This window comes from Lagenorhynchus albirostris, chromosome 10, assembly GCF_949774975.1.
Source record: "Lagenorhynchus albirostris chromosome 10, mLagAlb1.1, whole genome shotgun sequence".
NCBI classification, from domain to species: domain Eukaryota; kingdom Metazoa; phylum Chordata; class Mammalia; order Artiodactyla; family Delphinidae; genus Lagenorhynchus; species Lagenorhynchus albirostris.
Window position 1 is genome coordinate 78147181 of NC_083104.1, and position 25826 is coordinate 78173006.

The 25826-nt window shown below is 38.1% G+C and overlaps 1 protein-coding gene across 1 annotated transcript in view; it reads right to left on the reverse strand.

Moving 5' to 3' along the window:
• PKHD1 (PKHD1 ciliary IPT domain containing fibrocystin/polyductin) overlaps nt 1-25826 on the reverse strand; it is a 433598-nt gene that overhangs the window by 36454 nt on the left and 371318 nt on the right. The window contains exon 60 of the mRNA XM_060164227.1: nt 4067-5081. Coding sequence (XP_060020210.1) covers nt 4067-5081 — 1015 coding nt within the window. The remainder of the gene's footprint in view (nt 1-4066; nt 5082-25826) is intronic.

Here is a 25826-nt window from a genome sequence, read left to right on the forward strand (position 1 = left end):
TTTAGACAGGCTTGGCTGGGAGTTCACTGCTTAAGTGGAGGCTCTCAGGAGAATCCACTTCCAAACTCATTCCAATTGTTGGTGGAATCCATTTCCTTGTGGCTGTGGAATGGAGGTCCCTGTTTCCCTGTGGGCTGTCAGCCAAGGTCCACTCTGTACTTACAAAGTGCATCTGATTTTTTTCTCATGTGGTGCATTTCATCCTAAAAGCAGTGACACTTCAATTCCTTCTCACACTTGGAATCTCTCTGCCTTCCTCTTCTGCCACAGCAGGATAAAGCTCTCCTCTTTTAAGGGCTGTTGTGTGTAATTGTGCCACCTTGATAATCCTGGGTATTCTCTCCAACTTAAGGTCTACTGTGCCACATAACACAGTGTCTTCATAGAAATTCTATCTGATCCTATTCATAGGTTCCCAGGATTAGGGCAGCACACTTTTGGGTGGTCATTTTAGAAATTCTCAACCACAAATAGCTTTAGCATTTCAATAGCTAAACTTCCATGAAAGATACAGATATATTTATGCTTACTATATGACAAAGAATATTATTTAGAGGTGGGTTGTTTTTATGAAGCAGGAGAAAGAGAGGGAGAAGAAGAAAAGACAGGAGGGAAAGAAACTCAAAAGAGCAAAAATCAAATTTCTACTGCCAGGATTCCAGATAAAAGGCAGAATATAAAATAAGACCCTCGTGGGGAACCCCAAGTTTAAAAAGCAGAGGTTGAACATATGTTTATCTCTGTTCCCTCTACTCCACCGAAATTACTTAAAAGGAGAAAAATGAATAAAAATGGTATAAATCAACATGGATAAAGAAGGCAGGAGAGGAGAGAACAACCAACAACAGAGGTTAACAAAGTTTTGGAAGATGGAAGACAGGTTCATGGAACAGACTTAGCCATGCAGAAGACACTTAAATCTAGATGCCTCTAGAGGAGGATAAAGACTGGGAGAGGCCAATGTGTGGTATATTATTTGATTAAAAAAATAGCACTCCAGTTCTCCCCACAAAGCAGAAAGTTGGTAGCTTTTTGAAAGCAGGTAGTACTCCCCTTGATAAGTAAATGTCTGATATGGCCTCAATTTGTTGAAATGCATGTAACGCCATTAAATTAACAAGAGTGAACCTTTAAAGAACATTGTAGATGTTTCCACTGAAAGGCCTATGTCCTCAGACTAATTTCTGCTGTCTAAAGGTCAATTCATTAGCTTGTCAATGGCTCTCCAGTGAGTTCAATGGAAGTCTGAGTTGACACTGATCGAAGTTGAAAGAAACAGGGCTGGCCCTGAGATCTGCCCCAGGCTTCAGGGTTGTTTACCATACTGTACAATTCTTAGGACCATGGGAAAGCTTGCTGGTTCTCATTAAGTCCCTTAGGACACGGCATTTCTCATTCTGCAGAGAGTTATTCAGATATACTTAAGAAGCAGCCTTTCGTTAGCTTCAGAAGATTTTTTTTTTTGCATATCTAGGAAACCTCTCTTAAAATACTAAAGAAACTGAGAGAGATGGGGACTATAACACATCCCAACAGAAAACTGATGCTACCTGTCACCAATTGTCTGTCTGAGTTTTCTTCTCTATTCCAAGTCAGCTTGATAAGGTGCTCCTTATACAGAGTGAGGAAACTTAAAAAGCTACTAATGTGAAACTGTTGATACATGTTCAGCAGTTTCTTATCAAGTCAGAAATACATGAGTTAAAAATGAAAACATGATGGCTATGACAGATGGTGGGCAATAAAGGTGCTCTTTTCTCTGAAGCTCACAATAGGATGATATCCCACACACATATGTGTGCATACCTACACTTGTGCTGGGTCCACTCTCTTTCCTGGGTTTCCTCTGCTTTATCTCCATTGCTTCTACTCTTTGACTTTGCTCTCCTTCTAGTTAAAAGCTAAATACTCACTGAGTCTTTTTTGTTGTTGTTGTTGTTTGGGGTTTTTTTTTTAATTTATTTTTTTTCTTATTAGTCATCCATTTTATACACTTCAGTGTATACATGTCAATCCCAATCGAGTCTTTTTTTATATAATATAAAAATCAGTCATTTTAGAAGGATGACCTATTAAGAAAGCTCAGTACTGTAAAATCTAAATAAAATTGAGCAATGAACTGGCTCTATTTCTCTCTAGTCACACATACATAGAATATGCTCATGAGAACTCGGTGGAATCTAAATGAAACTGGACTAAAGGAAAGAAAATATATTTAAATGTAAGCTAAGATACATTAGCACCATTTTTTCTCAGATTCCTGATTTTTATATTATCATGCATAATATCATAATTACATCAATAACATGGTGAAGGTTTAGTGGTTAGTAAAAATATCCAAGATATAATAGATTCTGAGCGCTCATGCAACTAGGAGTATTTTTAAATTCTAAACTAACAATCCTCAAAGCCCTTCACTTCAACCAGAATCCAGAAAAAAAATTGCTTGAGTTTTCTTTCCATATCTTCCGTACATACTAGTGTCCTGTAAGGAAGAGGAACACCAAAGACAGGTAAAGTATGCTACATAAACATTAGCAAAGCTTTCATTTGGATATGTTGCTCTACGTATAAAAAGGCAATCAATGTATTAGTTGAATATTCCTTAAAATGTGAAGGTGTGTCTTTTTGTTTTGCTTTTTACTTTATAGTGAATACCACATCCACTGGAGATGGTTGTATAGAAGTAATTAATACCCATTAAATATTAGTTGCTTATTTATTAGCACTACGACAAATACAGTGAAAGAGCAGCAAGAGAATAATCTAAAACAATATGAGCATTCTAAACTTTCACTGAGTAACATAGCTCAGAATCTAAATAATTTTTACCTATTTCAGGGACCCAACATCAACTATATCAACTCAAAACGTGCATAGGTTTGAGCTTATTTTTCCAGTGGTGATGACAAGCTTGCAGGGAATATCCATGTTTGAATCTCCTGAGTCCTCTATAACCAAGCAGCATGCATGTGTGAAACGGTTAGTTTATACACGTTTTCTAAGCATTATGGCAATTTCATATTGTCTCTCAGTTTGGAGTATCATTTCTGGTTCTTTCGTATCTGCTAAAAATTAGAGCTTGGGACTCTAACAGTCTTGACCTTGTGACAGATGTCTTAGATGAACTTGGGCTGGACAATTCATTTCTTGGGTAATACAATGTACAAAAAAATTGAGAGTCATTTATACTTGCCTCCTCTTATTGTGTACCTCATGTACTTCTTCATGTACTAAGCTCGGGGAAATATTCAGCTAAATTTACTTCTGAAGTGTGTAGTAAACATTGATCTGGTAAAGAACTTCAAAATACAAGCTTGTAGAGTCAGAAGAGCATAGCACAAAGGGTATTATGGATCCTACACAGGTCTGTGCCATAAACATAGTTGGCAGCAATCATGTTCTGCCTCATGCAATTTGACATCCTTTCAGGGCTTTATAATCCTAGGTTAAATAAAACCCAATCAGGGTCACAGCTTTAGCTTAGTAAACTCCTGGGCATGCCTCCAAAATGTTCCTAAATATAAGTTTCTTCCCCAGTCCCTACAGGCAGCATTATTAACAACACCCTGAGTACTCAAGTCTTAGCTCATAGCTCTATGGAATTGTGATAGATAGTGTTTTTGTCCCATAAGGAAAGATCATATCTGTTTCACCTTAGCAAACCGAGAATCTAGCCCACTGCTTAAATATGCATTACATGATAAATGAATGAACAAGCACATTGAAAACAAGTTGCCTTAGAAAAATCTCTTCCTCCATGTTTTTCATTTTAAAGTACCAAAATAAAACATCTGCATCTACCCAGGAAATAGAATAACCATGAAGACTACAGATTTAATAAAGAATTTTTAAATTGAGAATTTAAGTCTATAAGTGGCTTTTGACATTTTTATTCTTATCTTAAAAAGCAGACAGGTTATGTGACTCAGTGTAAGTAGGCTGACATTTGCAATATGCTTCCAAGAAATCAACTCTCATTTAGAGAAGTTATTTATTTAGAAGAAGTTTTATTTAGAAGTTATCTAGAAGTTATTTAGAAGAAGTTATTATAATTAGTACTTACCCATAGCCGATGACTCCCTTTGACTGAGTCACTAGTAAGGCCCCAATAGTCATATTCAGAACATTCTCTAGTACTCCAGTCTGCTGAGCAGTGATAACCTGGTGAGCCAAAGTCTGTAATTTGTTACTTGATAAGGATGGAATTACTCCAGCGTTCCTTACTGCTGGCAGATCACCAATTTCAACGACCATCACTTTTGAGATAGTTTCCATAGTGGTGGGCGGTAGAACTCTATACGAGCTCATTTCCATCATGAGAAGTCTACGCTGACCAACTCTATCATGACTGGCACAAGTCACAGTTGGGCAATTGCGCTTCCTCTTTGCTCTATGGTCAGCCATGGCCTTTAAGGTTGCTTCATTACCAGGCATCTCATGAATAAATCTGATTTGGTCTTGGCTAACCTGCAAGAAGTCAGTTAGTCTTTCAAGGGTCATCATTTCCCAGCCTTTTTCTAGAGCTGAAAACATCACAGTGAGGGCCAAATGAATGGAAACACCTGAGCGAATTTCAATGGGCTCCTCTCCTTGTAGGACAACATACAAAAGGTTATCCATGATGCTGAAATAGTTGGCGCCAATAGACCCATTCAGCAGTGAGGAAGTTGACTGAACCTGAGTAGGTGTAATGAATCTTTCCCCTAAGAAAACATTCGGGCTCTGGAGTTCATGGTAGAATACAGCCAAGAGGAGCTTGGAGGTACTTTTGTTCCCCAATAGAAAAAAACGCAAAACTTGAGGAGTCTGATCCACAAAGCAGACCTTGGTGATTTCCTTGGTGGGTAAAATGGAATAGAAAGCAGATACAGACCCTGAAGTGGAGCAGGGAGTATTGGCATTTACGCTACTGAAGGTGTCAACAAAACCACTAGTCACAGATACAACTGGATATAACTTTTGCATTGCCCAAGTGGCATCAGCACTGTCAAGAATTAAGATCATTTGGTCAGTCTGTTTGCAGATGTAGCCTTGCATCAGCGATCGGTATGTGCATTTCTGCTCTTCTCTAAATGTGCCTATAAAATAAAGGAAAATAAACAAGTGACGTAAGAACCACAGTCTCTCAAAGATGATTTACAATCCATCACTCTCACCATCATCAGTAACCTCAGGAAACATTTATTGAATATTCAAGTGTGAGAATGCAAAAAATTCTTGGGCAAAATATGGAAAGATACAGCTCTTTAATATAATTTAAATTTATATGTTACATAATATGCTATTTAAAGTTAATAATGGGCATAATAGCTAAGTGGTAAAAGAGCTGAATAAACAAAGTAATTAAGAAAAAGGAATAATCACTAAGGTCTACATAATGGAAAAAGGACAGGCGAGAAGAGGGTAATGATATTTGAGTCAATGGGAAAGAGGTAGATTGAGGGGGCGGGAACAGAGATTTTATGGAGGTATATTAAAATTGAAAAGGTATATTGTGACCAGATTGTGAAATAGTTTGGATGTCAGACTATATAATTTCCTCATACTTTTTCTCTAAACATGAAGAATAAAGAAATACAACAGGAGGAGAAGAGGAAAGTAGTAATTTGGGGAGTGTTGACATTAAATAGAGCCCAAGTTGAGGATGACTGCAGCTAATGAAAACATTTAAAGAAACAGCATTATTCACTATTCCCACTATTCCTAATCTTCCTGTCTATGAACCTAGAGTACTTCCTGTTCTGAATTCAAAGGTATATGTTACCTTCCAACCAAAAAAAGTTCCTTTGACTTTAAATTAATAGTCACAAAATTGTCTTGTATTGTTTTCTACATATTTTAATTTTCCTTAGTGCATGTTCATCTAAGTAGCCTAAGGACTGGAACCAAAAAAAAATCAAATTATTACTATGTAGAATGTACTACATTTGAGCATGATCTAGCCTCCTTCTGTATCCTTCCTTCCATGTAATATGATAAGAAATCTGTGCCAAGCAAAAGTACAGTGAGGTATCACCTCACACCAGTCAAAATGGCCATCATTAAAAAGTCCACAAACAATAAATGCTGAAGAGGGTGTGGAGAAAAGGGAACCCTCCTACACTGTTGGTGGGAATGTAAATTAGTGCAGCCACTATGGAAACAGTATGGAGGCTCCTTAAAAAACTAAAAATAGAGCTACCATATGATCCAGCAATCCCACTCCTGGCCATATACCCAGAGAAAACTGTAATTTGAAAAGATACATACACCCAATGTTCATAGCAGCACTATTCACAATAGCCAAGACACGGAAGCAACCTAAATGTCCATCGACAGATGAATGGATAAACATGTGGTATATATATATACAATGGAATACTACTTAGCCATAAAAAAGGATGAAATAATGCCATTTGCAGCAACATGGATGGACCTAGAGATTATCATACTAAGTGAAGTAAGTCAGAGAAATTCAAATATCATATGATATCACTTATATGTGGAATCTAGAATATGATACAAATAAATTTATTTACAAAACAGAAGCAGACTCAACAGACATAGAAAACAAACTTATGGTGACCAAAGGGGAAGAGGGGAGGGAGAAGGATAAATTAGGAGTTTGGGATTCACAGATACAAACTACTATATATAAAATAGATTAAAAAAACAAGGTCCTACTGTATAGCACAGGGAACTATATTCAATATCTTGTAATAACCTATAATGGAAAAAATATATATATGTATAACTCAATCACTTTGCTGTACATCAGAAACTAACACAACATTATAAATCAACCATACTTCAATTTAAAAGAAGAGTGTCATAGGGCACTGAGGAAAGCTGAAAGAAGAAAAAAAAATCTGTGCCAAAGCTGCCTATGGTGTCAATAAACTTAATTACCAAAATGCTACTTCAGGAGTAGACACCTGAACCTCAAAAATAACAGCAACAAAAGGGTCAAAATTATAAGGAAAACTGTAAAATATTTCAAATGGAATGATAATGAAATTTTAGCATATCAAAACTGTGGGATGTGGCAAAAACACTGCTTTGAAGGAAACTTATGTTAAATGCTTATATTACAAAAGAAGAATTGTCTAAAAGTGATGCCTTAGGTACTCCCTTACAAATTCAGAAAAAGAGCAAAGTAAACCAAGAGTAAGTAGAAAAAAGGAAATGATAAACGTAACAGCAAACGTCAATGAAACAGACAACAAACAAACAAACAAGAAAAAACAGAGAAAGTGAACAAAGCTAAAATTTCGTTCTTGGAAAATGTCAACCAATTGATTAACCCCTCGCTAGACTGATCAAGATATAAAGGAAGAAGACACATCACCAATTTCAGGGATGAAAGAAGGATTATGACTTCAGATCCTACAGGCAAAGATTAAGAGACTCTTACAAACTTTATGCCAACAAGTTCAACAACTTCGATGAAATAGGCAGATTCCTTGAAAACTGACACAAAACAGAAAATTCTAATTGCTCTATGTCTCTTAAATCACTTGAATTCATTAAATTAAATATGAAATTGTTAATCTAAGTAGAGATTTAATTATAAAATATTTTTAAATGGTCACCTATACACAGTGTGTTTTTTCCCGGTGGTAATATAATATGGAAACGTTAATGTGAAATCAAGAATTATCTTCCAAAGCATGGAACCAGTGTGAAGGGAATTAATTAACTGCACGATCTTAATAGCCATGGACATTTTGCTTTGAGACCCTGATACATCACTCGCTACTACAGGTATATCATTTTCAAAGGAGATAGTAAGGTAGCCTTTCCTCATGCATTATCCTCAAATCACACTAGTTCCTCTTTTCTAAACCTACTGCTCACTCTCCTTTTTACACATTTTTTTCAGCCATGCTGATGCCATTGATGAATCGTTCACGTTCCATCCAGTTTTATAGATCTCTGACTTTATTCTTCTTGCTTCTCATTCAGGAGTTATAAGGTCTTTCATAGTGACCTCTGTAGATTGCTAAATTCTTGGAACTGTACCTAAATAAAATACTTATTCTCTTAGTTGATATGATTCTCAATCATTCTCTGCTACTAACTAACTATATGTACTTTGATAAATTACATAAACACTAGGAACCAATGTCCTTAAGGTGTTATATCTCAAGGCCTAAGGCTATATCTCATATTTAAATTACCATAGGGTTCAACATCCTACCTCAAACACAGTAGAAATTCCTTAATATGTATTAGTTGATTGACATGTAATGTCCTTTTCAAAACCCCTATTCTTCAAATAATTTTTATCTATTATTTCCAGGTGTCTAGTTATAAGATTATTATTCTATAGCTTAATACAATTTAAACCAACTCATCACAAGAACAGAGTATACTACAGAAGGGCATTGTGAGAATTGCCCCTTGAATTAATGTTAATATTTGATAGTGTTCTGTGAGAGATCCAACTATTTCACATGAAACCGTAAGACTGAAATTATGGCTGATTATATTTATATGAATCTTCTGCTCTTGAATCACATAATTGATCTGTCCACACACAAAAACATTCTGTTATGACAAAGCATTTTTTTCTTGGCTGATTCATTCATTCACTAAACAAGTGGAGGAAGGGAGTGAAAGGTTGGATAAGCCTATGAATGAATCAGGAGAACAATGTGTCTTCTGCAGACAGTAAATAGAATGTGCTGGTGGATTTGCTGTAATGACTGAGGCAGCAGGGATACTAAGAAAACACACCGTATCCTTATATTCTGTAACAGTGGCATGGAAACTATCAGAGGGGTCCTCCTGATAAGACAAAACTTTCACACAGTTTTGTTAATGGGAGACTCTGACTTATTGCTTCAACAGGTCTTAGATGGCCAGAGGGTGGTCATCCCATGTTGTTGCAAATAATATATAATGGTTGCTTGGGAGAGCTTCAGATAGAGAAATATCTGACAGGAAGTCCACAGACTCATGGGAATGGTACCTGGAAGGTGTATGGGATAAAAGAGGGATTAGAATGCCAAGAGGAAGACTTGACCTCACTACAAAGATACCCTCAAGCTATAAGGTTGGTAATCCTTCCTTCTTTCCCTTTTTCTTTCCTCCCTCCCTCTCTTCCTTCCTCCTTCCCTAACTTCCTTTACCTAAAACTTTCTAATAGCAAGTTTAATTATCCATAGTTTATAGATAGAAAAATTGACTCACAGCAATTATGATTCACACAATTACTTAGTAACAGTCACGAGGAAGAGGAGGAAGAGAAAAACATATTTTTTAACTTCTACCTGTGCTTTTGGCAAAATAAAATGGAATCCAAATAATTTCATTTGGGGATTGTATTTAGATGTGAGGTCAGCTGTGATGATTAACCCTGTGGGAAGGGTGCTGTATAGTCAGGAGTTCTCTTAACACAGTCTATTGACAGGAACTCATGGAAAGGTTTTTGGTTATTTGTCAAGTCACATATTTGGCAAGAGTCCATTTGCTTCTTTTCTATTACCATTTGGCCTTTTTAATATTTTAGCATACTTTCCCTGAAGTATAACTGTATAGCCACTAATTTAACAAAGGCAATAGACTAAAGATTATCAGCAAGTCACATTATGTAGTTTTGTAGCCAAATGTGGAATCCTGGTGTTCATAAATAAGAAACTTTACTTTTATTTCTCCAAAACTTACCAATGACTAAGAGACGGTGGTTTATTGGTATCTTACCATCAATTTTCCTATTTCACCTTCAGAGTTAATCAATTCCAGTATTTTAATTTTGATGTGAGGCAAAAATCAAGCACAGGAAAGCAATGCCCTGGGATTCCAAAGCTGCTACATGGGTGCAGTTCTTCATTGTGGGAGAGAATTGACATTAACTCCTTAGGAGAGGGCTACGCACACCCAAGCACATGTCACGTCCCCTCTCCCAGACACAGCTGGCAGCACCCACATGGACAGTGTGGCTTCCCTTCTAAATAGCGATCCAACTCTTCCTTCCCTGGGTTTCTCTTCCTCCTGCCTCTCTCCATTGGAGAAGGATGTAGTTTTCAGTAATGATTCTCTTTCTCACTTTTTTTTTGTCTTTTCTTTTCTGATTTCTCCAAATGGCCTTATCTGCCAGTCACAATTTTTGTGGTCTGCAATTCTGATCACTTTTAAATGAAACCCATGCTGGCTTTGGTAATCATAATGTCATTTACAATTTACCACTAAACACGTTTATTCAGTTAGTAGCACACTGGAGAAAGAGAACTCCATATGAACTCACCGTGAAAGGCCTAATCTGATTATTTCCTCATGAAAATCCAGGCAGGGGTGCTTGTTAAGAGGGGCTGAGAGAAGAAGGGTGAAAAAAAAAAAAAAACCCACCAAGGTCTGGCCACAGCTGACTTTCATAATCAATGTGAATAGATAAAGTGACCCAGCCTGTCAGGGGCAGCCACCCAGTCGCCCCAGGGCATTCCTCTCCAGAAGGCAAGAGTGGACAGGACTTAATAAATGCTGAGTGACCGGTGAGTATTGGCTTGGCCTATGCTCTTTCATTCAAGATGGACAAGACCAGTGATAAAGTCCAGAAGCTCCTCTCTAAGTGGGGGAAATTAGATGAAGCAGGTTGTATGTGTGTGTGCATGTGTGCATACGTGCACTTGTTTCTGTGTGTACTTTAACATCCTAAAATATCCTAGCCATACAATATGCTCTGTCCGCCTTTCCCTAGATTGGAAACCATGGACCTAGAAACCAGAAAGGAGGAGCGTTAGGTACTCCTGGTAAAGGAGGAAGCAGAGGAAAAGGTGGGTGGGTATGTATGTGAATGTGTGTGAGTGTGTGTGCACTCAGGTTGCTTTCAGGGTTCTAACAATTATTAACTTTGTGTCAATATTTGTCCTTCCTGTCTTGAAATGAGGATTTTCCACTTCATTTCACATTTGAAAAGAAAATATGCCAAAGGGGTCGTCTTTGCTAGGAAAAAAAATTAAAAGAAAAGGAAAAAGAAAAAATTTCTATCCTTTATTTACAAAAATGGATCAGAAGGAAAGAAAGAAGTATTTTAAAAATAAATGTTTTTACTCAAAGGCACATGGATTCCTTCCATCTTCCCCATTTCAACAAAAGAGAAAAATGTATATGTTTGAAAATAGCAGATAGCAGATTTTGACAAAAGTATAGCAGATTTTGACAAAAACAAAATATATAATCATCCTCTTATTTTCAAGAAATGAAAAGAAATCATTTATAATTCTTTTCTGTCAAACAACATTTACACCTCATTGTTTCTAATTTAACAAATATAAATGGCCACAGATCAAATAAAGTGAAGACAAGCTGAATTTATTCCCATTTATATAGGTTGTCATAGACCTTCAGGCTATGAGGAATGAAACTCCAAAATCTGTGTTCCTAAATGTACAAATGGAGTAACTGAAATCTTGCAAAGAAATATTAAAGAAAATATGTATTTAGTCATATTAGCAATAATAGAGAAAAACTATCTACCTTTTGGAATGGGGAATTCAAGCTAAAAACTATTTTTTAAAACCTCAAAACTAATGGGCATGTGTTATATTTGTAAAGTGAAGGTAAATTGAGGGTGATGTTCTTGTGCATAACAGATTCCATACAGATGACAAAAAACACAACCTTGCTAATTTGGAGTCTAGAATTATTGGTCTTAAAATATATCGAGTGACCATAATATGGTAGTTCTCGTCCTTGTAGAAGAGATAAGGTATATATGTTTGCACATATACCCATACACTCAGATAGTATTATAAGAAAATGTAATTTGAGAGACTTAAATTTCAATGAATTGGAAAATTTAATGTATTCCAAGTTCGGGTCATGGAGCTTCAAAATAAAGGCATTTCCAGGTTGGTTTTCACAAATTGCTAGGCAGTGGCACTCAGGGGCTGAGTCTCCTTGCATCATTCTCAGTGAGGAAGACACTGTAACAGCTGGTGGTTGGCGTGGCGAAGTGACTCCCCACGTTCAGGAGTCAAGAGAGGACAGAAATAAGCCATAATTGAAAAGAGTATAAAAAAGGAATGTACATATGTGTATAACTGAGTCACTTTGCTGTACAGCAGAAATTAGCACAACATTGTAAATCAACTATACTTCAATTTTTAAAAAATTAAAATTAATAAAAAGAGAGATGTCTGAGCATGAAGACAGCTCTAAACGACAAGATACTGCAGAGGTGCGAAAGGCTCTTAATGACGAATGCACATCTAGAGGGGTAATGGGCTAACAGACTTCAGGAGCTACAGATTCTAGGATCTGTGCCCATTTTTGAGCAATCTCACCAAAGTTCTTGAACTTGAGTCTATTTTCCGTGGGAATACATATTCAAACTAATGTGAGAAAAATGGAAAACCACATAAGACCAACCATTATATGAAGCAAGGATGCCTGTAAGGCCTTCTGTGAAAGGTCCTTCTGTCCTTACTAAGTTCTCTTGGTGAATATTTTGAAATATTTGTTCCCTTTTATAAAAAGTGTTACTTTGATCAGGAGATGAAACCACTTTGAATGCAGTGTTAATGAAGATGAGGGAGAAGGTCAGATATGTATCAAATAGACCTTTCTTCTGAATCAACCATCTTTCCTTTCTCCTTTTTCAAACTAAAAAAAAAAATCTTAATTTTGGTGATGAAAGTCCATTCAAATTAATTCTAGAGGACTACTTTATATGATTTCACTATGTTGAAATGTCATTGTCTATATTTTGCTTGAAATAAGTCTCATAGAAAATATTTTTGCAGTTTTGTTATTTTATTTTTGGCTGTGTTGGGTCTTCACTGCTGCACGCAGTCTTTCTCTAGTTGTGGCGAGCAGGGGCTTCTCTTGTTGCGGAGCACGGGCTCTAGGCACGCGAGCTTCAGTAGTTGTGGCACTCGGGCTCTAGAGCACAGGCTCAGTAGTTGTGGCGCATGGGCCTAGCTGCTCTGTGGCATGGGGGATCGTCCTGGACCAGAGATCGAACCCATGTCCCCTGCAATGGCAGGCAGACTCCTATCCACTGAGCCACCAGGGAAGCCCAATTTTTGTTATTTTGTTGTATCATGATTTCACCTGCAAACATCTACGGGTATGGTCTCAATTATGATTTTTATTCAGTGAATACTGCTCTGAAAACAGCCAATGTAAATCCAAGTTCAGGAAGCCCAGTTTTGGGGGCAAGAGATCAGGTTTTCCTGTTAGAGAAACCTGCATTGCGTCCTGGCTCTGCCACCTTCCAGCTGCAAAACCACAGGCAGGTTACATAAGTATCCTCTCTCTGACTCAGGTAACTCATCTGTAAAAGTTGTTGAGAGCAGTTCCCAATCCACAGGCTGATGAACAGCATTAAATGTGATGATGCACGTGCAGAGTCAGGAACAAACACTTGCTAATATATATACAAGCTGTTACATTCTCCATAATTTAAAAAGGAGTATTTTTTAAAATACTTTTTGCACTCTCCTCTTGCTTTTTTTGGCACTATCCTTATCTCCAACTAATGACATTTGCCTCGTAGGAGTCTAAAACAGCACCTATAAGTGTTGCAAGCATTCACAATAAAGGATTTTTAAAGAGACAAGTTACAGGTGAAGAAAACACTAAAATGTGGGCATAAAATTCTGTGATTTTAGAAAATACAGGTCAGAAAGAAATACATGTATACACACATACATAGGTATGTGGGCACACACGTGTCTCTAAGCAGGACACCTATTTTTTTTCCACTAATCAAAAAATAAATTAAAACCTGCAAAATTCAAGGTGATTCCCCTTTCATCTAATCTTTACTTTTCCCTTAAATACTCATATAAGTAGAGGACTACTTTATATGATTTCATATACTCTCCACCCCATTCCACCTTTTCTCGCCACCCTCCTATTTCATTTTTACTAGCAAACTTTGCCTGCCAGCTTTGAACAAAGTGATGTCCATGGGCTATATTAAAGGAAGGGACAGCCAACAGCCTTCTTTACAAATACAATTCGGGCACACTCTCTCCCCAGAATGATAAACTTATCCCCACTCCAGTCCTCGGCGTGAAGCTACAGCAGTAATTCTGTCGGATGCCAAAACTGAAATGGATGTAGCCATGCCATGCCCAGCTCTGAGCTGTGGCTGTAATGAGATTTGAATGGGAAACCCCGGACACAATAAATCCGCACCATATGTGACCGTTTCCTGTGTCAGTTCCTTTCTCATAACCAGTGGAGACTTTTTTTTCCCCTCTCATGACCCCACACCACGACTCTGAAATCTTTCATGGCTGCTTATGGGCCGCAGGCTCTTTCCAGCAGTTGTATAAATAAATGAATTTGACAGCAAACATCATAACAGTTAGCAGTAATGTGTGTTCGCCACAAGTGCCTATACTGCTCAGCGGAGAAATGGCAGAGGAAACAGCTTGTTTTGTCACCTAAACAAAAGTAGTTTCATTTGACAAGTGGTGAAAGAATTAGTCAAATAAACTTGAAATCCACTGGGACTATTTTTGCCAACTCCTCCTGCCGGTGAAATGTTCCCAGCTTCTCAATGCCCATGACTCATGAGAGATAAATTCCCGCCCTTTATTCTGCGATAAAGATCTGGGCTGGGAATACCAAACCTTTGGCTGATATTTTGTATTAATCTGCTTTGCAAGGCAAGACTGTCATGTATGGGAACTCAAGTACAGCAGGGGGTTTTCAAGGAGGCTTGTGGCAGACAAACCAAGGACACTTCAGGTGGGAGGGAGAAGAGTGACAATAATGACCCAGCTCATTGATTACCTGTTGACAGCAAACTGAAGCCTCTGAGTGCTTCCTTTTCTTTCACATTCCCTTCATTCCAGAAAGAGAAATGTCTACACCAGACAGTTGCTGAAAGAAAGGGGGTTAGCATTTTCCCTGTATCTCCACAGTCCCAGGAAAATGCAGTTGCCTCTATTCAGTGAATCTGTGGTCAATTTAGATAAACACCAAAACAGCACAGATTTTCCTACATGACATGGGTTGATTGTTTTTAAGTCCTTAAATTTTGCTGCTTCTTCACTGGCATCTCAATTCTAATCCAATTGTCCCAGCTGTGAAAGATGTCAGAGCACAGTGGTTATTCCTACAGTTGCTGGTTATTTATGGATTCTGGTGCAAACTGCGGTGGTTCAAATCTTGGTTCTGCTACTTACTCTCTGTGTAATATTAGGCAAGTAACAACTTTACTGTGCCCTCAGTTTCCTCCTTTGCAAAGTGGGAAGAAAAATGGAATGGTAACAAGCTCATAAGGCAGCTGTGACGATTAAATGTATTTTAAAAGGTTCAGAACAATGCCTGGGACATAATCAGTGGTATTATTATCATTATTATTATTCCAAACAAAGAAACTTAGACAATAGTCTCTTTAGAAACACTAGAGCTTTTCTCTGTAATAGCTTGATATTGGCAGTTAATCTGAGAAATGAAATTTGAAAACATAGCACCTTCAAGTAAATTACAATTAATTTCAAGGTATAGTACAACAGTACTTTAAATAAAAATATCATCTGGACCTTGAAAGTACTTTTTTTACATGTAGGTTATTCTCACTCTTTTTAAGTGGTCCTCTTTATCATGGTCAAGTAACCTTTGCCTTTAGAATCTTCTCATATTCAACTGAAATATCACTGATTAGGAGGATGAAGGTTAAGGGCTATCACCAACTAAGGGATCCTAGTTCAGGTATATGTTTTGTTCTCTGTTTTTTATCTTTTTGAAATGTAATTATTAAAATGGTTTACTGAAGTGTTTTGCTGTCTGATAATATGCAAAAAATGCCCTAAAATTCTAGAAGGTATGGATTATAATCAATATGAGCAGATATTTCCATGTATAGAGAGCCTGCTACCTGTATAATAGATTCCTAGTGTCTCTGTTTTAACTGACAGATCCACTTGAATATACATTTCTCTATATCTAGTCAAACTCTTCCTATGGAGAAAAGTCAGATATATTAATGAGTTGAAGTGTGTAAAAATAAAGGCACTCATTAAGTTTTGCTCTTAGAGCAGTAAGTACCAATAAAACTTAAAAGAGGTGAGTCAACGGAAGGCACAGAACCATTTGACTTTATAAAACAATGGTGAACCAGGAGGGGGCGAGGTGGGGTTGGTTTGATTTGGGGAGGGAGGTAGGTTTTGCTAGAAAACCAGATACACAAAGTGACATCATCCTGTGGTACAATGGGTTTAAGTGAGACTCCATCTATAGTAAAATGAACCGAAAACCCCATCTGTCACTGCTCCCTGTGACCAGGCTGCACTGCAACATCAGGAAACTTCTCAAAAACTAGCCTGCGAGAAAATGACTTGTCCCCTAGGCAATTTCACTGTTGAGGAATGTCATCTGATACAATGCCTCTCTTGCTCCTTCCAAATCCCTTTCCAAGGTCTGCTTCCAGGGTGCATATCCTGACTCACTTTAGGATCCCCAAAGGTGAAGGTACATGGGCTGCGTAAACAGAGCTGGGCAGCGTCCTCTTTGACTACCCAGCCACTTCCACCTCCTGTTACGGAGCAAATGAACACTGCACCTTGTAGTCTGATTTTCTGAGTTAAGGAGAAAATTGAGGGGACAGGGAAACTTAAAAGACCTGTAGGTTCAATCAAGCATTGTGGAGCTGTGAAAATAACTGCTCAGCTATTCTTCTTCATTTTCCAGGTATGTGTGTGAACACATGTAAGGCCGGGCTTACCTCGGGAAGTGACAGGCTTGTACTTCCCCATCCTCTCGTGGTTGAGTAGAATCATTAGTTAGCCGTTAGTCATTGAGCAGAGGTACCAAGTGTCCCTTTGGGGCTATGCAACTTAAGTGAAACAGCTGGCAAACCACAGGCCATAGGCCAAATCCAGCCCACTGGCTATTGTTGTAAATAAAGTTTTATTGGAACACAGCCCATACTCATTTGTTTATGCACTGTCAACTACAGTAACCTCTGATTTTGCACTGCAGTAGCAGACTTGAGTCATTGTAACGGAAACTCTATGGCCTGTGAAGTTGAAAATATTTACTATCTGGCCCTTTATAGAATATATTTGCCAACTCCTGCTCTAAAGAGTTCCAAGTTTGTCACTAAGACAGTGACCAGCAAAGTACAAGATGAAGGTTGATTTCTCAGACTGGGTCCCTGCCAACCAGAGATAAATAAGAAGTGTAAGCAAGAAATAAACCTTGGTGGGTATTTTTTGAGGTACTGAGGTTTGCAGAGTGTGTGCTATGGCATCCTAATCTAGCCTACCCTGATGGATACAGCATCTTTGCTCTTCTCATATGTATCCTTTTCTCTGAACATACATAATATATCCAGCTTTAGGGAAGCGAACAAAGAGCATAAAAGGACTTTTGTTGTTGTTGTTGTTCCTCAGGAGACAGGATGAGGACATGAAATGTTTGAATTCTCAGTTAACGTTTGGCCTAGAACTTTCTAAACATAAATATTCTTTACATAATTGATCCTGATATTTGCTTCCAATACCTGAGAATCAATCTTCTCTGTTAAAGCTCCTTGAAAAACTAGTCCCCTGGATCTCTGCAAATTTACTTTCTTTGCCATAAAATTTCCTCAATATACTGCACAGAGAAGGTTATTAACGTCAATGGGGGGAAAGATTTCCGTAAGCCCAGAACTGAAATGCTCGTGTCTTTCAGAATGAGTTCTTGCATTTGGGCTTTAGGAGTTTTAATATGGGTGAAAAAATGCATACAGATGGCCCAACTTGCTCACTTTGCTATATCTAGATCTTCTCCTTTGGAAGAATAAGAAAAGGTCCATTTGGGGGGCAGAAAACAACATGGTCCTTTTCAACTTCACAGAAGGACAAGTAGAGTGGACAGCCTGCTGCTCTTTGGAAGCAAGAAGTGATGGAGACACCTTGAGAGCATTGTGTTCCTGGTGTCAGACACTGAAAGGGGAGCCAAGGGGTATCTTGCCAAGAGAAGTGCTGTGATCAGATGGAGAGAGACACTGGTGTGAAATGTCGATTCCAAGTTATTTTCTTCCTATTCCTGGTAACCTTTGACAACAGACGGATCACTAAGCACCTCAGTTTCCTTATCATGCATGCAAAACAATATACATGGATATTGACCTACAGTGAGATGGCATAAACGTTAACTGCGCTCATGTCTAGGAAACGTGGCAGGGGAAAACGGGTTGAGAGAGGAGGCAGCCACCCAAGCAATCTGCTCACTGAGGGCAATAAATAGGAGCCAGGAGGGAGAGTGGATGGGAAACATGATCAGGTTGACCAGACATTGTTCAGCCATTTGAACAAATAAGTTGTTAGGATTCTTACAAATAAGGCAACAGACCAGGGCCTTGCAGGTAAGCAACTTCCAAGTCATCTCTTAAATTCAATGTTTCCTTTTGAAAACTGGTGCAACACAATTCAGCAAGGTGAAAGTGTTTTAAGGACATTTTGGAATTCAACTTTGAGTAACAAAACATAGCTAGATTACTGAGATGCACAACTGACACCAAATAGTCAGACAGAAAAATAGTGCAAGTGAACTTATTTACAAAACAGAAACAGACTCACAGACATAGAAAACAAACTCATGGTTACCAAAGGGGATAGTGGTGGGGGTGAAGGGAAGGGAGGGATAAATTAGGAGTTTGGGATTAACACATGCAAACTACTATATATACAATAGATAAACAACAAGGATTTACTGTACAGCACAGGGAACTATATTCAATATCTTATAATAACCTCTGATGGAAAAGAATCAGAAGAAAATAGAATATAGATATACACATATAGATATACACACATATATAGGTCTATAACTGAATCACCTTACCACACACCTGAAATTAACACAATATTGTAAATCAACTTTACTTCAATAAAAAAAACCCAGAAATTTTCATCTCCCTTTAAATTCTACCCTTCCACTTGTTTACCCTGTCTTGGAAAAAAAAAATTCAGACAGAATGGCTTATTTATAGCAAAGGCTTTACACAAAATGGGAGACAAAGTAGTGGCTGGAGCTATGAAAACAGGTACTTCAAAAAAGATCTACAAATGCTAACAAACACTATATACAAGCTTAACATGAAAAGGATAACAGATTAAGCAAAACTTTAGTTATACAAAACCATATATAAGATTTTTTTAACATCTTTATTGGAGTATAATTGCTTTACAATGGTGTGTCAGTTTCTGCTGTATAACAAAGTGAATCAGCTATACATGTACATATATCCCCATATCTCCCTCCCACCCTCCCTATCCCAACCTTCTAGTTGGTCGCAAAGCACCGAGCTGATCTCCCTGTGCTATGCAGCTGCTTCCCACTAGCTATCTACCTTACGTTTGGTAGTGTATATATGTCCATGCCACTCTCTCACTTTGTCCCAGCTTACCCTTCCCCCTCCCCATGCCCTCAAGTCCATTCTCTACGTCTGTGTCTTTATTCCTGTCCTGACCCTAGGTTCATCAGAACCAGTTTTTTCTTAGATTCCATATATATGCGTTAGCTTTTATAAGCAGTTGCATACTGTGGTTTGCATATAGGGATCCTTCAAGATAATCTCTTCAATTTGGATGAAGGCTGGTATAGAATCAGGAAATCGATAGCCATCCTGAGCATTACCTTATCATCTTGGATTTTTGTAAATTCTGGGGGCAGGTGGGTGACGGAAAGAGAAAACAGGAAAAGAATCTCATTTTCTAGTTCCTTCATTGCACTGATTTAACGCTATTAAGCTTTTATCATTATCCTGATAGGATCTAGACCTTGGGAACATGATAGTGAACAATAAAAGGAGAGACACAGTGTTTGCCTCCATGGGACTGACTTAGTCACGTTTCTAGTAACAAATGTGCCTCCTCTTTTAGAGACAGTGAGCTCGTGAGCAGTTTGAGTACAGGTATCTGCCCCACTTCCTCTTGGTGTGTCTCCCTCCTTCCCATACACTCACATCTGTGCCTGATACACACACAGAGGGAAGAAACATCAAAACTTCCTGACCATGTACTATGCACCAGGCCCTGTGAGAGTCATTCAACATGTCACATTTTATTTAATCAGCACGACAAACACAGAGGTATGTTTTTATGGCTTCCATTTTCCAAACAAGGAAACAAACCTGAAGTTGGACTTGAAGGACTCTAAAATGGCAAAGCCAGACCTTAGCCAGCCTCAATCCCGGTGTCACTACCAGATGCACAGCTGCCAGGGGTCCCACCCGCCCACCCTTCATCAGGCTGGCATGTGAGTAGAGACAAACTTTCCATTTCGTTAAACAATTGAGATTTGGGGGTTATCTGTTAACTGGAGTTAATTGCTCTGCCCTACACAACGTTCGTCTTATACCTAAGTAAATGAAGTCAATTTTAAAAGTGAATCAGTACACAGAAGCAAAGAACAAACAAGGTTAAGGTCCCAGTTGGTTTAGAAGGATTAGTAAGAGGAAAGGCCAAAGGCCCTGCCTCTCTGACCTAGACTATATCTACCATTTTAAAGAGGCTCCATTTCATAAGAGTAGTGGCTTTCCTGTTCTTAGAAGTTCACTGAGAATTGACTACAAATGAGTTCTGCCCTCCTAGGTGATCTCCACTCAGTGGCCAGCTCAAAATTTATGCAGGAGCCCTTAAAGCCAGCGAAGGATTCAGAGCCTCACTAAGGTCTGGAATACAAGAGTTCCAGCAGCATCCTACACGCCAAGAAAGAAAGTCAAAAGCTACAGGCAGCTAGTTTGAACTTTCAAAAAAGTTTGGCAAAAGGGCAAGAACATATTTTTAATTCCTAAGGGATAGCTCATGTGCTTTCCGTTGGACCTGCTCTGTGTCAAAGGCCAATTTCCAACCATTATGATACTCTAAGTTAGTTACATGAATATTATGTTTAGACACATTCACACACTGGGTCAAAAGCAAAATTAGACCGTATCTGTCATTGGGGAGTTTATCCTTCCACCAACTACAAAATTCTTTTTGTTTGGATTCAAGGCTGATTTCCCATAAAATACAGGATTTTCCAGATAAAACTAGCCACTGGTCTTTCAAGAATGGTTTTCCAGGTTAATAAGAGCTGTCTCCTGGGAAAATATTACACCCCATAATGCACCTGGTCAATCCTTTGGTGTCATTCAAATTGTTAGGGGTAAGAGTGGGAGAATTGCTTCCTGTCCTCTGAGACAATCATTTTATGCCCCAAAGCTTCAACCTCATTATTCTTATCTTAAGGCATAATTACAATGTTATTATTGGTCATAAAATTAACCAGATTTTCCTCTCTTTTCTGTTCCTCTTCAACATTTGACTCCCTGACCTTCCTCAGCTGAAAAGTCTATGGACTTATTATGCACTAAGTGAAGAAGTATTTCCTTTTATTTGTTTTAAATTTTCCCACTGTTCATTTCATTGAGAGCATACTTGTTCTCATATTGTGAAATGGGGTAAAGAAAAAAATAAAAGAAGAAGAATTTCCACTACTCCTTTGAAATGTGAAAATGTTTACTCTTGTCTTCCAGTGATTCTAAAACTTTTCACTTTTGTTATCTCACTATCCAGAGGTCCTAACTCTGCGTTGACTTCACCCTGTAGGTCCATGGTTAACCTTATAATCCAAGCTTCTTTGCCAGTTGCTCCACTGTACTCTGTGCAAACTTCACCTCACTATTTTCCAAAGCAACTTCTTTGCCAAAATGGCCAAAAAGGTTTCACTCCAAAGGCTGGTGCCCATCTGTAGCAGTAGTTGCTAAAGTACAGTCTTAGGAAAGGCAATGAGACCATGCAAAGAGTCATTAGAAAAAGTGTTGTGATAGATGAGTAGTCTGCTGGGATGAGGGGTATACCTACGGTGGGTCTTCAACAAAATTTACTCTCAATACAAATACCACTACATCTGCTATGCAAACATCTTGCTCAACAGAACTTATGTGAACCAGAATTTCATGGAACCAGAATCTCAACCCTAGTCCACCCACCATCCAGAATTCTATCCAAATTCTGTTCTACCAATGCACATCCTTTTAAGCAGCTAAAAATATTTTCCTAATATTCTTTCCGTGCTAATCACTGGCTGGCAAAATGTATTCCATCATTTACTCTAAAGTTGAAAATTATAATCACTGGCTGATAAGAATCATTATAAATTGACTAAAATTGAAAGTGTTGTCCCAGATGGATGGCAGCTTTGGCTGACACCAACTAAATCTTACTTTCCTGAATTCAGAAAGGCAGTAAAGATGCAGGATGAAAAGCCTTTTGAACAACTGATTCATGCTCCTTCATAAAGATGGACTTTATATGTGAAGGGAGTTAGACTTGATAATCCTTAAAACCACACCAAAAGCTGGATTTCTTTGCAAAAAAACAGGGTGCCTTACGTCTGACCTCATCTTTTGATAATTTTCCTTTCCAACACTCTGCTCAGACCATTCACCCTCTTTGGGGCCTTGGACAAGGCAATCTCTCCACTCTTCTCCCAGCTTAGTCATGTGGCCCATTTCTACACCTTTTTTCACTTTTCTCACATGTTTCCCCCTCCATGAAGCCCACCTTGATCAGCCTATCCTCACACATGCTCTTGTTGTCTCTTATGATGCCTTGCATTTTAACATTTTGTCCATGGCATTTTTCACTTTCTAACCTAGTAGATACTTCACTTATCTTTTACGGAAATCACCTACTGTCTCTTGCCTCTGGAAAGTAAGCTTCATGAGGGCAAAGATCTTTGTCTCATCTTACACTTATGTACCCCAACTAACTGACATCTTAGTCCAAAGATCTTGCCATAACATGATGCTCTTTGTGTTTCCTGTAAAATGAGTAGTGGGTAGACTTATGAGTGAATAAATCAACCAAGGCTTGACTCTGTAATCATCAAAGTGACCCTGAAATTACTGTATTTTCATATTTTCAAACCATGTGGATTAATACCCAAAACATTTTTAATGAGAACATAGAAGAGGAGCTAAATTCTCAGACTGAATTCTACAATTACAGCCTCAAGGGCCATCCACTTGAATTAATCAAAAATGCCACTAATTAGCTAGACTTAAGCAAGGGCTGGTGTGAGGCAATGTGACTTTTTTATGTCACGTGTCACCTGGATTACATTTTCTTTCTGATATACAAGCCATTGGTCAGGATTTGACACTGTGGATTTATCTGATGAAGTGTGCAGAAGAGATTGGTTTGTTAATTTCTAAGCATGATCTAGAATCATTTTATGAGTGTTTCCACCTTTACTGAGCAAATCAATACTTCAGTGTTTCAAGTATATAACGGTATGTTTTATTAAACATAGTCCCATATTGGGAACAAGGGGATTTAGGTTCCTTTGTTTTGCCAAAATCCACCATTCTTAAACAAGTTGCCTTAGCTCTCAGAGCTTCAAATTTACCATCTTAAAAATGAGATTAGGCTAAATAAGTTATTGTTGAGATCCCTTTCAATGTTCACATCAAAAAGGATTTTATCACTTACACATCATGCTACTAGCCCCTCAAATGGCCGTACTCTGGCCCTTTCATTTCTCTGACATCTTAGAAAGGAAACTCATCTCTCCAACCAAACCTCCTGCCTTACAAAAACAAATGAACAAGCAGGCAAACTCCTTGTGTTTATACTCCTGCTGTACCTATTCCTTTACTTCCTTGAAACTTTAGTCTTGGTTCTTCACCCTCTCCTCACTTCCTTCCATTTCTTACCTAATGGTACTTCTTCCTACTCCTTCCAGTAATCCCAACATCTCCTCCCTCATTCTTCTCCCATGTCTACATATAAAATCCCCATCCTTGACAAAGCTATGCATCTATTTCCATCACTTTTGCTCCTGGGAAGTTTAAGAATTCTGTAGAAAATCACATAATTAAAAAGAAACTTCCAGTTGCAAAATAAATGAGTTATGAAATGTACAATGTAGGGAATATAAATAACTAAGTAATATCTTTGTGGTGACATATTGTAACTAGACTTGTGGTGATGATTTTTGAAATGTACAGGGAAAAAAATCACTATGTTGTATAACAGGAACTAATAGAGTGTTGCAGGTCAATTATGCTTCAAAAATAAACACTCATAGAAAAAGAGGTTAGGTTTGTGGTTCCCAGAGGCCAGGTTGGAAGGAGGGGAATTGGATGAAAGTGGTCAAAAGGCACAAACTTCCAGTTACAAGATAAATAAGTACTAGGGATGTAACATACAACATGATAAATATAATTAACACTGCTGTATGTTATATATGAAAGTTTCTAAGAGAGTAAATACTAACAGTTCTCATCACAAGATAAAATTTTTTTCTATTTCTTGAATTTTGTATCTATTTGAGGTTACAGATGTTCATTAAACTTATTGTGATAACAGTTTTTGATGTATGTAAGTCAGATCATTATGCTGTACATCTTAAAGTTATACAGTGCTATAGGTAGATTCTATCTCAATAAAACTGGAGGAAAAAATACAAATAAAAATTACAAGCATAAAACAAGAATAAAAGCTCACATAACTGAGAACTGTATCATTTGGTGCTATCACAAATATTTTATCTGCAACCTCAATTGAGCCTTCAGTATTAACCAAGCCCTCTTCCATTCACCGCTAGTTAAAGTTCTCTTCTGTTCAAGGATTTAGTTGCCCCTACGCTCTCATATTAATGACCAAGTCACCGACTTCACAAATAAATCTGGGGACATAAGGAACTAATTTTCCTACATTTACTCCTAACATTTTCAAATATTCACTCTTCTTTTTCTTCTTCTCATCTGACTCAAAGAAATGGGTATCTTTCCTCTTTCCCAAGCTAACTTCTATATGGGCGACCTCAGCCCTGTCTCCTTCTCCTTGAAAGTCACAAATTAGCCTCATCAACTGCTGCTCGTTTCTTGGGTCTTCAAACCTCTTCCCCATTACCTGGAAGCATGTATAAGTTTCCCACCTTCCTTTCTTTCCGTTTACTCTCACATTCCTTGAAAAGATAGGTTTTCTTTTTATTTTGTTCTATTTATTAATTTTTTTCATCTTCTAGATGGGTCTCAATCCACTGAAATCTACATTTTGCCCAACTCACTCTATTGATACTATTCTCAGGGATGTTACTGGAAGCTTCAGTTCCAGTTCTAAGATCCAGTTGCTTTTTTCTGATTTAATCATAGTTGGCTTCATTATAGCACTTGTTGTTCTTCTTGAAATACTCTTTTGTCCTAATTCCTCTTACCCCTGTTTCTCCTCAACTGCTGTTGTTGTTTGGGGGGCCTCCTTCATCCAACCCTTTAAGGGATGGTATTCTTCAGGGTTCAGTTCTCTGTCCTCATCTCACAACACATATGCCCCCTGTTTGTATGCCCCTCACATATAAACAGAACGAGAGAGAGAGAGAGAGAGAGAGAGAGAGAGAGAGAGAGAGAGAGAGAGAGAGAGAGAGATTGATTCATGTGCTAATGGACCCTAAACTCATCATCTCTCCTGAATGACAGAACTGAGTGCCAACTACCCTCTCTTTCAAGGCATTACACACACCTCAAACACACCCACTGTCCTGCAGCCCTTCTATGCCTCAATATGAACTACATGCTCGTTATCTTCTACGTAAAAATGATTAGAGCTAAGAAACCCAGAAGGTAACATCCCTTATCACATATGTAAGTTTATAGGGAGAGGTTCCTATAGAATAACTTCTAACATTGAAACCCTGACCGTATGCCCGAGACTGTGGGGAGTGGTTTTACAAGCATTGTGGTAAGTCTAACCATAACAATAAACCTAAAATGTCTATACAATTTTCATCTCCAGCTAAAGATGTGGAGACAGAGTAAAGAGAAGCTCAGAAACTTGCTGAACAAATATGTGATAAAGACAGGACTCCCAACCAGCCCGCCTGGAGGCAGAGCTGCTCAGTGT